Source organism: Polyodon spathula, chromosome 19 (genome assembly GCF_017654505.1).
Source record: "Polyodon spathula isolate WHYD16114869_AA chromosome 19, ASM1765450v1, whole genome shotgun sequence".
Lineage (NCBI taxonomy): Eukaryota > Metazoa > Chordata > Actinopteri > Acipenseriformes > Polyodontidae > Polyodon > Polyodon spathula.
The window spans coordinates 3,363,026-3,376,456 of record NC_054552.1 but is presented as its reverse complement, the minus strand read 5'-3'; the positions used below and the strand labels follow the sequence as shown (position 1 = coordinate 3,376,456).

At 36.2% G+C, this 13,431-nt stretch overlaps 1 protein-coding gene across 1 annotated transcript in view; it reads left to right on the top strand.

The window, feature by feature from the left end:
• Positions 1-13,431, top strand: part of LOC121295037 (SH3 and multiple ankyrin repeat domains protein 2-like) — a 116,482-nt gene that overhangs the window by 70,260 nt on the left and 32,791 nt on the right. Inside the window, exons 15-16 of the mRNA XM_041219324.1 lie at positions 3,199-3,281; positions 4,914-5,038. Of these exons, the coding sequence (XP_041075258.1) occupies positions 3,199-3,281; positions 4,914-5,038 (208 nt within the window). The remainder of the gene's footprint in view (positions 1-3,198; positions 3,282-4,913; positions 5,039-13,431) is intronic.

Genomic DNA, 13,431 nt, shown 5'->3' with positions numbered 1-13,431 from the left:
TAACAGTCGCTGGCAGTTCAGTGGAGGATGGGCAGGAGTGCTTTAAGACAGATTAGGCAACATAGCTACAGACACATGCTGGTGAATTTGTGAGCTTTATCTCTCATACGGGTGCAAACATACAGTACCTTCAGATGAAGTCATTGTTGATGTATTGAATGTATTGAATGTATTGAATCTTAAAAAGTGTTATTTGAAGAGGAAATATCAGTCTGGAATATCATTTTTTATTTTTTATTTCGTTGGTTTTGTTTTCTATGTTTCCAAGTTCTAATTGTTTGTGATTGTGTCACCATTTCTTCTCTAGTTTGAGTTTTTTGCTACCAACGATGTGAGGAATTGCACATGGGTCTAGGACCACAATGCTCCTTAAATGAATTATAAAGGTGCCTAGCAGGGGGCGAAGAGTTGCTCTCAATCTATTCTGCTTTGGGTAATGCAAAAGTATTTTAAAACTTTTTTTTTGTTTTGGTGATTGATGGATAAAGACATTGGTTTCACAGCATACACAAGAGCACGACGGTGTTGTGGTACAGCGCTCAAAAAAATGTGCTTTCATTGTTAACCTCTTCCATGAGGAAGTTGGTCAGGGAACACATCATTGAAAAAGGATAATCTTTTTGGCTTCTAATGCTAAGCTAAGTATGTATTATTGATCAGTCAGTAATAACATTTATAAAACAGTAATTTGTTTTAAAATACTGATACAAGTTTACCATAGTAAAAGCACAGCAAAGTGCAATGAAGCATAGTGAAAGCAAGGGAAAGCATTTTGTAGACACACATTGTAAAGAGTACCAAGGCAAGGTAAAGCATATTAATAAACATGGTAAACCAGGGTAAGTTAAGGCGATTACATAGTATGGCCATGGGAAAAGCATGGAAACACTGCAACAGTACTGTGCAAAAATACTGTGATAAACTTTTAGAAAGGCACTTTTGCATGAATATGTTGTACTGTACTGTATGCATAAACACGTGTTTTTTTTTTTTTTTTTTTTTTACAATTGTGTGTATTAAGTGAGACATATGTTTATTTTGAAGTTAGTAACCTTTTCAGTCCATATAGATGAAAGGTTGTGAGGTATTTACTGTAGTTACAGCAGTACAGCAATTATCAACTGGGGATTTACAACACAAAGCAATGTTGTTGACTTTCCTTTTACGGATGAATAAACATAAATAGACACAAAAACGAAGAGGGGAGGAGCAGGAGGTTGGGGGGTGGGATTAGGACTAAAACCAAGCCTCACAAAACCAACTCATTTTCATAACGGCGTGGAAATAAAATACAGTAAAATGAAATGGTGTATTGTAAATATGCAAAGGCTTAATCAATCTTTCTCCAGATGATTTTGAGATCTCTGTCACAGAGATATAAAAGATGAACTGCTCCAGAAATAGCAACATCTCCGGAAGTTAAGGAGGTTGAATGTATCACCGTGAGGTACAAGTGTTCAGTAATAAAAAATAATAATAATAATAATAATATTCTGTACAACCAAGGACCGTCATTTATCACTGGCTCTGGATTATAATAACCCTACTGCACTCTGACAAGCCCATGGTTACTACGGCAACTCAGCATTCCATGGTTCTGCTGCTGTCTGTTCGAGTCAACTCCCTTTTAATTTCAATGCTAAATAATTAAAACAATTATAAAAAACATATCTGTTAATATACACATGTACTGGCTAATTTGATTTGAGAGTTAGAACAAAGTAAGTAGTTATGTGTACATGGCCAATATATGCTAAAGGCCTCAATGTATACAGACATTAAAGAGCTTCATTACTATACCAAGCAGCTGAAGGTAGATTAGCATTCTTTATTGAGAGATTTGACAAGTAAATATTAATTGCATGGACGATTAATTGTGTCTCTTTTTTTTTTTTTGCCCAAGGTATTTTAACCGAAGCTAATTCTGTAGTCTAAAATAATGTTGTTTGTTGCAAAAGCAACAGTACTGCCACAGTTCTCCTCTAATTAAAATACACAAATGATTAAATGTATTTATTTAGTTTTCCCTCTAGTTTTTTTTTATTATGATGTATTTTGTAAAAGAAAGAAAGAGAAAGAACGTGTTATTTATAAACACTTCCAAGAAATCAATTATTTCTTTTTTTTAATTTATTTCTTTTTTTTTCTATAAATTAATCAATGTTCCCGCTGCACTTGAATTGACAGGATTGTTATCTTCTATAGTTTAATTGATGGGTAAAATACTGGTTTGACAATCCACTGTTTATGAACCACCCTTTAATAAAAAATAAAAAAATCTATTGCGCATGTACATTACATTTATTTACCTGTAATATCAATTTTTCTTGTGCTAATTGAATGATGTAAATCTCTAGTGCTGTACAGGAGCATGTCTGCTGACGTTAATGCAATCTGCTCTCTATTAGTCGTGTGGGCTGTCAAACAGATCATGTGAGCTTTGGGCAGCATGCAGCATTCAATAGGTTGAAAGAGATGTTTAGTGCAAAAGCTCTGCTCTCTGGCCATGATCCTGCTCTTTCGGTGGCTTGCATTGGGACTTAAAGGATAAAACAACCACTGCTTTTGAATAACAGACATTAAAACAGCAGCAGCAGCAGCAGCAGCAGCAGCAACAACAACATGCTGGCTCAGTTTTCATTTGGCTTGCTTGTCTTTTGCTTGACTCGAAAATGCATCTGGTACATTCACAGTTGAGGATTATGTTAATGAAAATGTCATTCAAATCACATGCAGCCTGGGTTCCTCAGGCTTGCACAGCAAACTCGCTGATGACATGGGAGCTTACATCCATTCAGTCATTCACACACGGCCTTACAGCCACCATGCTTGCTTTCTGAAGCAGCCTCTTTTTTTGTTCTATTTATATATCAGCGAGGCGCTCTCTTTTTTTTGTGTATAATTGAATTATTTATTTGGTTGTTATGTTGTTTTACCACGTCACAGACTCCTGCAGGCTGAGGCCTCTTCTTTCTGCTCCTTGGTTGATAATTTCTTCATTTTTGTATCTGAGGTCTTTTTCTTCGGAGCTGGTGGTGTTGTCATATTATTCATTTGAGTAAATGATTCATTTGCTCTCGTGGTGGTGGTGGTGGTGGTGTTGATAATGATGAACCTTCACTCTGGAAGAGCAGCTGCAGCAATGATGAGAAGGAAGCTGTGTAATAACGGTCGCTATGGTCGGAATTTTCTTCACAGTGACTGCGTTATTGATGAGAAGACAGTGGTCCTGCAGAAAAAGGACAATGAGGGATTTGGATTTGTGCTTCGAGGGGCCAAAGGTAGGAGGAATGTTTTTTCTTTAAAGAACCCTTTTGATTGCCCCCCCCCCCTTTCCCTTATAGTGCTTTGCTTATAAATAAAGGTTTATTTAGCCAAGAATACTTGCATCAATACTTGAACTACAGCCTCATTGTATTGGTGGATGTCGTGGAGTCAAATAATATAGATATATATTATATATATATATAATATATATATATAATATATATATATTATATATTATATAAATGTTATACGGCCGGGCCGTTAGCCCAGTGCACATATACACCAAGCAAAACCAGCAATACAGTGCAGAGTAAGTCACAGCTTTGATGTCAATCAGAGTGGAGAGCTTAAAATATGTGCTGCCAAAAGGTTCCATTACAAACACTTTCCAGAAATGTAGACTGATCATTATATTGAGTGCCCAGCACATGGTTTAAAGCCATGTCATCTTGTCCTGCCCTTCTAGAAATGTAAATAACCTGCTTGTTTTTCCACTAAGTGAAATGCATCATACATGAACCTACAGTATTTCAAATAAAGGGTTGTAATTATAGTTAATGGCAGTAATTACTATATCGTCGTTTTGTTACATTTTTTGCATGTACATACACATTTGTATATGAGAAGTGTAAAATAGCATGGCATAAACCATATATCACACAGTAATTTTACAATATAATATTCTATATCTATGGACTAATTTATGCTATAGGTGCCTGTCTAAATGAAGCCCACTTTTCTCAATGTGTGTTCTATCAAATCTTTTATTTATTTATGCACGTCATGGACTGGATGACTCCAAATTTATTGATGACGTCAATCAATGAAGAATGAATTTGAAATGTCAACTATAAATCATGAAATATAAGCAGTGACATAGCCTGAGTAGAGCCTCTGGCAGTCCAATGTTTAATCCTAGGGATGATCTGAGGGCAATATAAGGGTACGATTGTACAATTGTGTATAAAAAAAGAGAACCACTTTCTTGAACAGTTTGTACTCGTCTGAGGAGAAGTTCAAACACACACAGTGGAACATGGCTCTTACAGTAAAAATGGTGATTCATTGAAAGTGTCACTTGTCACCACTGGTGTCTTATTGCCATGACGACAAAATTGAATATTAAGGCCTGTGGTGGATGAATGAGTCTAAGCAATTACTGCATTTGTGTACGTATGGCATCTATTGGGACATGAGGTGTTGTCTAGTGTATTTATTAAATATTAGGAGGCCACAGTTATATATTAAATCCTTATATAAAGCGAGCTATAATGTACCATTTTAAACCTGTGCACCCTTGCTGTTCACTTTCAGATGCCTTGCTGTTTTGTCATTTCCCTATGCAAAGTTTTGTTCCATTATGGCCGCAATCACATTGCAGGTGCATTTCCACAGATAGAGCAAACAAACTTTAAACATTTTGTCCCATATATATATATATATAAACATTATATATATATATATATATATATATATATATATATATATATATATATATATATATATATATATATATTTTTTTTCAGTCAACTGACGTCATAAATTGCAGTCAGCAAATGACTGCAGTATTTTGTGTAGGAAACAGGTTGATTAATGTGATTCACATCGTTTTTTGGTTTCCTTCCACCTTTGCTGCCTGTGTCAAGCTGATACCCCCATTGAGGAGTTCACCCCGACTCCTGCTTTCCCTGCACTGCAGTACCTGGAGTCAGTCGATGAGGGTGGGGTGGCCTGGCAGGCAGGGCTCAGGACCGGCGACTTCCTCATCGAGGTAAGGCTGTGGTTTATTTCCTATGAGCCTGGTCATTACCTGATTCCTGATTGATGCAATATTGAAAGCTGCCCACCGCAAGGTGACACAGAGGATTTGCCATACCTATTCACATGCACACACACACACACACACACCCACATCTGTGGGATGGAGGGGAGTGGTTTTGAAGTTAAGCACTGTATCATCTTAAACTTGGATTGTATACACCTAGACCTGGATTGTATATACTTAATAATAAAACCAAAAGCACTTAGGGTGCACACAATCATACAACTGCCTCCATAATGTCTCACGTTATTGAACTATTGAGTTTTTTTTTTTTAATTAGAATGGAAATTGAGAAGTGTTATAGTGCAGTAAATCTTTGCTTTCTTGGCAGTGTTGAAGGCACAAGCATTTACGCTTTGCTTCAGGTTCCTGCCATGTGTTTTAGTTTCAGATTTCCTCTGGTTTTTGACTATCCATATAATGCACTGTTTTTGGTTTCGAATCATTTCAAAGATTCACATATAGTGTTGTTGTTCTTGTGGAACTATTTTGTACATCTTCAGGAATTGATTGGAGACTATGGTAGTTACTGGACATGGTCATGAGTTGTTATTTTACAGTATAAGCATGAAAACAATGTAGCAATAAGGAGGTATAAGTAATGGGCTAGTCTATATATACGGGAAAAAATATATTTATATATGAAATACAATATATTATGCAATTCAGAGATGCACTGTGGAATTTAAGCAGATACAGAACAAAATACAGAAGTTGTTGCAGTGTGATATAACCAATACAAATCTCCATATGATCTTTGATCATTTTCTTAGGACATGCCGTACAACTTCTGTACTATTTATAGAGGACAAAATAGCATCTTAAACAGCATGATGGAGTGTGGTTTTGCTTATGCTCTTGCTAAATGCGGTAGGAAATGATCAGGGAGAGAATAGCTGCATCTCTCTCTCTCTCTCTATCTCTCTCTCTCTCTCTCTCTCTCTCTCTCTCTCTCTCTCCTGACTAATAACACCATACCACTTCTGGAGAGCACTTTGTACTTCCTCTGCTGTGACATCATAAAACAGACTGTGTCGTGTAATGAACAAATGCAGTTAAAGAGTATTATGGGTTTTTTTTCTAAATAACAAGCATAAATCGAGCTACATTATCTTGTTTTAAAATGAGTGTGCCATTGAAATAAATAAATAAATAAATAAATAGATCCTTATCCGACTGTGACCTGGTTCAAATCCATTTTTTATTCGATTTTTAAACCTGTATTTAGAAAAAAAAATAAAACATTAAATGTACAATTTCTATCAATTCATAATGTGCTTCGCTTTCCTTTTTCAGTCAGTTTCATGTATTATCTTCCCCCTGGTTTATCCATAGTCTCTAAATAGTGAATGCAGACGTGCATTCTATATGTAACTGTGGATAACAGGGAACTGAGAGCATGGCTCATTAAAACCCTATACTGCATTTCCAAAACCATTTGTTTTTAGTTTTAATATTTAAAACTATATTATTTAGTCTGTTGGAATTAGAGAGTGTGGTCGCTCTTTTATCGTTTCATTAAGAACTGTTAGGAGGCTGTGTGGTCCAGTGGTTAAAGAAACAGGCTTATAACCAGGAGATCCCTGGTTAAAATCCCAGCTCAACCATTGATTGTGCTCTGTCTTTCGAGTGAGATGTTGTTGTTAGTGGCTCTGCAGCTGATGCATAGTTCACACACCCTAGTCTCGTATCTTGTAAAGCACTTTGTGATGGTGGTCCACTATGAAAGTTTCTGAAATGCTGTGAATTGACATGGTTTGGTATTCTTGGATTAGTTCAAAGTGGCTTTAATAATGGTGCATATCACACCATTTCCAAAGTGCCATTATGATGCTGAACTACATTTTCAACTAGCCATAATGTTTTTTAGACAAATCCTTCTAAAATAGAAGGAGCATTTGTTGAATTATTTAATCAATTGCATTGATTTATACTCCTTTAAGTGATCTTTACTTTGTGACTGTTTTCTTTTGGGGGGGGGGTGACACTGACTTTCATTAATTGTTGTGCTATTTTTTTCCCTCAATTGGGAACTGCAGGCTGGTGAACAAGAATATATCTGATTTTAATACTATGCAAGGTTTGATTCAGTTTCTAAACAGAAGGGATTGTTTGCCATATGTTTTTTTTTTCTGATTTAACCAAGAAGTATGTGTACATTATAGATACTAAAGGTGCATGGCAGCATTGGTGGATTAATTTAGAATCATCCTATAAAGATTGAGGATTAGGAATAAGCTGTTCTTTACACACACAGTTAAAAAGCAAAACTGACTGAAAACTATGTCACACACCTAATAAATGGCATTACATATTTAACAAATATATATTCATCTGTGATCTGTGGCCCATGAATTAAAACAAACAGATACAATATCTACTTGACCTAAATTTCAGATTGCATTTCTAGATTACACATTTAGCTTGTTTAATGTCCCTAACCATCATGGGACAAGACTTTAAATATTTAACAAATGTTTAACGTGTTAAAATTTAAGACACAATGCATTTTGTGTCAGAGATCAGATTCAAATGGATTAGTACTCCAGGACTGATGCGTTGTTGAACCACTGCATAACACTTAGTGAGTGAGAGAATGGGTATGGATGGCAGTGGTGTTGCTGTGCATTATGTAGTCAGATGAAAAGCTGTAACTGATTTGACAGGCTACATAAATCAGAGCTATAGTTCAAACTATGCATTTTGTACTTGATTAGTTTGGAAATATATTTGTAAATTATACTATTGTGTCCAGAGCACAGAAAAAGGAATGATTAAACTAAAGCAGCTGGATAGTCTATTATATGCACTGATTTTTTGTTTGTTTGTTTGTTTTGTATTGCTGCTATTTGTTATTATTACCTGTGGTCTAACTATGTTGAATATGTAAAAACAAGAATGGCTGTATCTGGTTTGCACAGTCAAGTTGTGGTGTCCTTGTCTAGTATATTGTATACCTATGGGACATTAATAAGTTGCAGAGATAAGCCTAAAAGAAAATGTAAATGTGTGATTTGTATACGAAGCAGCATCAACCAACTGGCTGCATTATTACTTCAGTTACATTAAAGTGCCAGACTGCATGAACAGAAAGTCATAATAACACAATATTAATAAACTCTGGCTCCAAATTGACTTCTTTATTGTAGGGGTCATTTCTTACAATGCAACTGATTTATTTCTCTTCCTTTGCCTGTATTTCCCTAATTGCTTTTATATGCGGCCAGATAATCTCATCACATCTCTTCCACAGTCAGCATGATCCATGTGCTTCCCTTCCCTGCGTGACAGCTTGAGCACAGCATGGACCGGAGCACCTCAGCATCCCAGCTCAATCTGCTGTTTCTATACTGTACCTTTCAGCCTCCCCAGAAACGCTTTTCACTGTGACAAAGCAAAAAAAGAAATTTAAACCCAAATTGATTTACCGCTTGGGCCGAATCTCAGAACTGACCCATTTTCTGCAGTAGAAGATGGTAAATGAATACAGTGTTGTGAGAATAGTACATTTGGTGTTCTTTTCTTTTTTCTTGAGAGCTAAATCCACTCTGCCTTCCCAGGAGACTATCAATTATGGAAACTGTACTTTTTTCAAGCCACAACACACACACACACACACACAACACACACACACACACAATTATGGGAGAAACTGTACTTTTCAGCCACAACACCCACACACACACACACACACACACACACACACACACACACACACACACACACACACACACACACACACACACACATCTCAAGTTTCATGCAGCTGTTTCCTAATAGAGGATAATGTTCCTCCTCCCCTTCCAAGTAAGTGACTGCGGTCAGAACCTTACTAATCCCAAAACTGACAAAGCTAATGATCTTCCTAGTCACCACATGTGAGCCTGGCCTTTTTTTTTCATTGAACCTTTAAACTGTTGCCGTCTTCCCTCCGCGGTACTGTAATACACATTTTTGTTAGGTTTGATCTGTTATGTAACTGTTTACTGTTTTCTTCCTCCGCGGTAATGTAATAAAGTATTTTGTTAGGTTTATCTATATGTAAATGTTTACTGTTTTCAAGGGATATATATTCTTATTATTATATAATATATATATATATATTGCTATATAGTATAAATGTTTATATTCAATATATATATCTATGATATATGATCATACGAATAGTTTTATATCGTATATTCAACCGGTTGCTATATAGTATGCTCATGAATATTATTCTCATACATTGTTAACACCGTTATTGTCAACACTGTATGATGTACATATGTGTCTGCGGTTAGCGTGCCAGTTTTGTTCTTGTACTGTAGTGCTCATGAAACACCACCAAAAATATACTGCAGTCGTTATTATATTACTCTGCTACAAATGAGTGAGAGCACTGTGAGACGGAAGTGTAAACAGAACAAAAATAAACAGGATTAGACAGATTTGTGTAGTTTTTCCCCAGCTCCCGCTTGTCCTGTGTGGGAAGGTATTCTGTCCACAAAACCCTTCCATTTTATCAAGCAGCTCCCTTACCTTTTATTGCCCGTTCACTGCCTCTGCTCTTTTCTGTTCTTCCTCCATCTTCTGCAGCTTCTATCTGTTGCTGCATTCCAGCACTGTCTCACTGGACTGGATTTGCATATTAGCCAATAACAGCACATCAATATTTTATCCTTGCATATATATATATATATATATATATATATAATTTTTTTAAGCTGTTTTGAGATTTTTGTATTTTAGATCATAATAGAAGCAGTCTATGTATTTAATTTATTTAAAGCAGTGTCTTATTTTAAGTTCTGTGTCTGCTTTTAGGAAGAAGGATTATTATTAGTGTGTAGGTATAGAGGGGAGATTTGAATACAAGATATCTCCAAGTGCTGTCCCCAGGGCAGCTGACATTAATGCACCTTACGCTGGGTCCACACCTGAGCGATCAGCTGCACAATTTAGTTTCATGCGAACCAGTTGCTTGAAGTAGAGCCATGGTCGACTTTCCAAGCAACCGTCTGAGAGACTTCTGTAGACACAGGCGATCACGTAGCAATTCGCGAACTCTGATTGGTTCTTACAATGCTGACTGCATTGCTTACATATCCTGTCATAAAGAAGTGCTAATTTAAAAAAAAAGCTTTTACGTGGGTGGCTTTGTTTTTTCTTTAGGGAATATGGCATTTAAAATACAGTTGAAAAAATAACAGCCAACTCTTCCTCGTTAATTACTGGACACATTATGACTTGACCAAAAAAAGTCACACCTCAGTTGTCCAAAATTTAATAAAATAAATTAAATCCTAAACTTGTAGACATGGGACAGAAAAAAAAAAAATAAAAAAAAAATTTCAACTCAGTTGTCACAACCAAAAAAAAATTGCTTGCAACTGAGTTGCACGATTTCTGATTGCTCAGGTGTGGACCCGGATTTAAATTGAATCACCCACCTATATAGTGCAAGAACTTTCCCAAAGCTGAGCCCATAACACAATCAGAGTTGAATGCATCTTTCCTGATTACTGCATCACCGGTACACTATAAATACTGTTCTGAATGTACTAGCACTAACAACTTAAGTATGCACATTTCTGTTACTGTAAAAACTTGTTGAAGAGGCAGGTTGAGAGCAGCAGCATCACATTGATAATTCATGAAAAGAATATGACTTGGTTTCAGCATAGTTGCAAAGATGGAGGGACTGGAAGTCTTTATAGGGAATTTATAAGTCTTTGTAGGAAATTCTCAAGGAATAAGGAGAGAAAGAATATCACGAAGAACCATTTGTGAGAACACCAGCAACATTATCAATTGTGTCACTGCATTGGTTTGTGACAGTTCTGGAAGACTGATAATTAAAAAGTACTCGTACTGTCGCTGATGCCTGTTCATAAGCTCAGGGGAATGTACGGCTGTTGTGTAGTTCAAGTAGCAGTACAGTAATTTTTACTGTAAAGTTACAGTACAGTAAAGTTATGTGTCTTCAATGTTTGTTTGTTTAGTATGCCTGTGTCCCTTGATCACTGCCAAACATCCTCCAAATAGTGTGTTATCAGTGTGACTGTAATGGAAGTAGATACAAATGGTTTCATTTGAAAACAGTACATGTGAATGTACAAAAATAAAAACCTGAGGATGGCCTTCCTTTTTTTTCTTTATTAAGCTTGAAGGGTTGAAGCTTCATATAAAATAAAGATCAAGTTGCACATACTATGAAGAAAAAACAATGCATTAAATTTAAAAATGAATCACGGCTCCTTGGAAAGTCATAAGAAAAGGACTGAGAAAGATCAGCATAGTGATTTTTTCCGTGATTGGGTGAGTCTTTCCAATATTCCCTTGAATGTACACATTATGAAAACAAGGCACTCAACAAATATTAATGTTCTTTTTTGTCTCAACAAACCCAACTTGTTTTATTTTTATTTTATATTTTTATGAAAGAGAATAAAACCAAGGAAGGCCACTTAAAAGGCACTTCTTCCAAGGGAAATAAAAACGTGTTTGTCCAGCAAAAATGCCAACCTGAGCACCTATTAAAACAACAATGCATGTGGTGACTTTTACCTCTGCTTAACACAGAGCAACGGTCACCTAGCAACCAGCAGCACATGCTCTCTGCACAGTGATAAAAGCAGGACAGATGCTACAGCTTTAAAAGCATACTATTGAGTTGGATGATTAAATCTAAACATGTGCAAACAGGGGGTGGAGGGGAAAAGTAATAAATAAATGTAAAATTATTAGGTTACCAGGTACAGAACAAAAGCACCCGCCCCTGAAGCACTACATATATAGACACTGATCAAGAACAATGATCCATGTTTATAATATTGTAGTCGGCAGCCATAGATAAAATGCGCACATGCAATATATTCCAATGGGATAAACAGTATTTAAAATAGACTTCAGCATGATACACTTTTCTCGCCTGTTAACACACCAACCTCGAGTGAGCGGTCCATGCCTCTTTATATACAGCTGTGCTAGGACTCAATTGCTATACAGTGTACCCTTTACTCCTAAATTAGTTAGTAACACAGCAGCAAACATTCACTACCCTTATGAAAAAGTTTGAAAACCATTAGGATACAAATGTATTGTATAGATCTGAAATCAATATTTCACAGTAGCACTGTAATGGTTTACCATGTGTAGGTATTTGTGGTACCATTTTATCAATGGCTCCTACTGTTGTATGTTATAAGCTATCACTCAGCAAAGAACCAACAAATTGCCATGAAAGATCATATGTGTCAAAGTAAAGCACATAGCCTATCAGAAACATCTTTAAATACACACATTTTAAAATCGAGAGTGACAGATATCAGCTCCGCGAGACAGCCAATCTTCTCAATCAAATGCTGCAGTATGTTTGTTTTGTTTTGTATATGAGCTCTACACATTTTGACCTGAGCATCTTTTTTTTTTGTAAGCATTGCTGTACCTTTTCCAAAAGTTGATTCTTACAGTTGTTTTACCTTCGACTGGGTTTCCTCTAGTGAGTGAGTGTGGTACTATCAGCTTCAGCAAGCAGGATAATTGATTGAAACCAGAAGTATTAGACTCGGCTGCCCTCTGCGCTCTCAAGAATAGAGATGACTCTTCATCTGAGAACCTTATTTAATTTGATAGAGCCATATTTAAGTGCTTCCACACAGTAAATCTCCTTTGAATAAAGGATAAGATACAGTGCAATGGAGGTATCACTTTAGATTCAGATGGCACAGACAACAGACTGGTTGGGTTCAATATTAATAAAGTGAAGTTTCAAAAGAAACCTGAACATTAATAACTGTCCATCACATATTTAATTAGTCCACTAGAAGCAGACTGATATTCTGGTATTTTCTGACCTGCAGCTTCAAGTGGCTTCTTATCTTGATTGCTGTTAAGACTCCAGCACACCATATTGCAGGCTGCAGGATGTACAGCACTTCTGCTTCTTTCACTTCTGACCATTTGTGGTTAGGTAGGTTAGGTGTGTGTGAAACATAGGCCGTTGTTTTCTCGTTCTGGAAAGAGCTGTACTGGCTCTTTTGAGAATTCCTTTATTGTTTGTTTAAATAACAAAAGCAAACATTGGACCAAGCACACAATTATTATTTACACAAACAGTGGATTTTTAAATTGTTACGATGGGAGTCTTTCATGTGGGAGACTCGAGAGATCAGTGCAAAACAAGGGGGTAGGTTTGCTAAGCCTTTGCTTAAGTTTGTTCCACTTTTTTTTTTTATGTAGACTTATTTTTTTTAGCAATACAAAACTAGTAAACAATATCTCATATGTAAGTGAAAAAACATTTCAAACACCCTAAGCTGTTTGTCTCTAGTAGCTTTTATTCCATTTAGAAAAAAGTG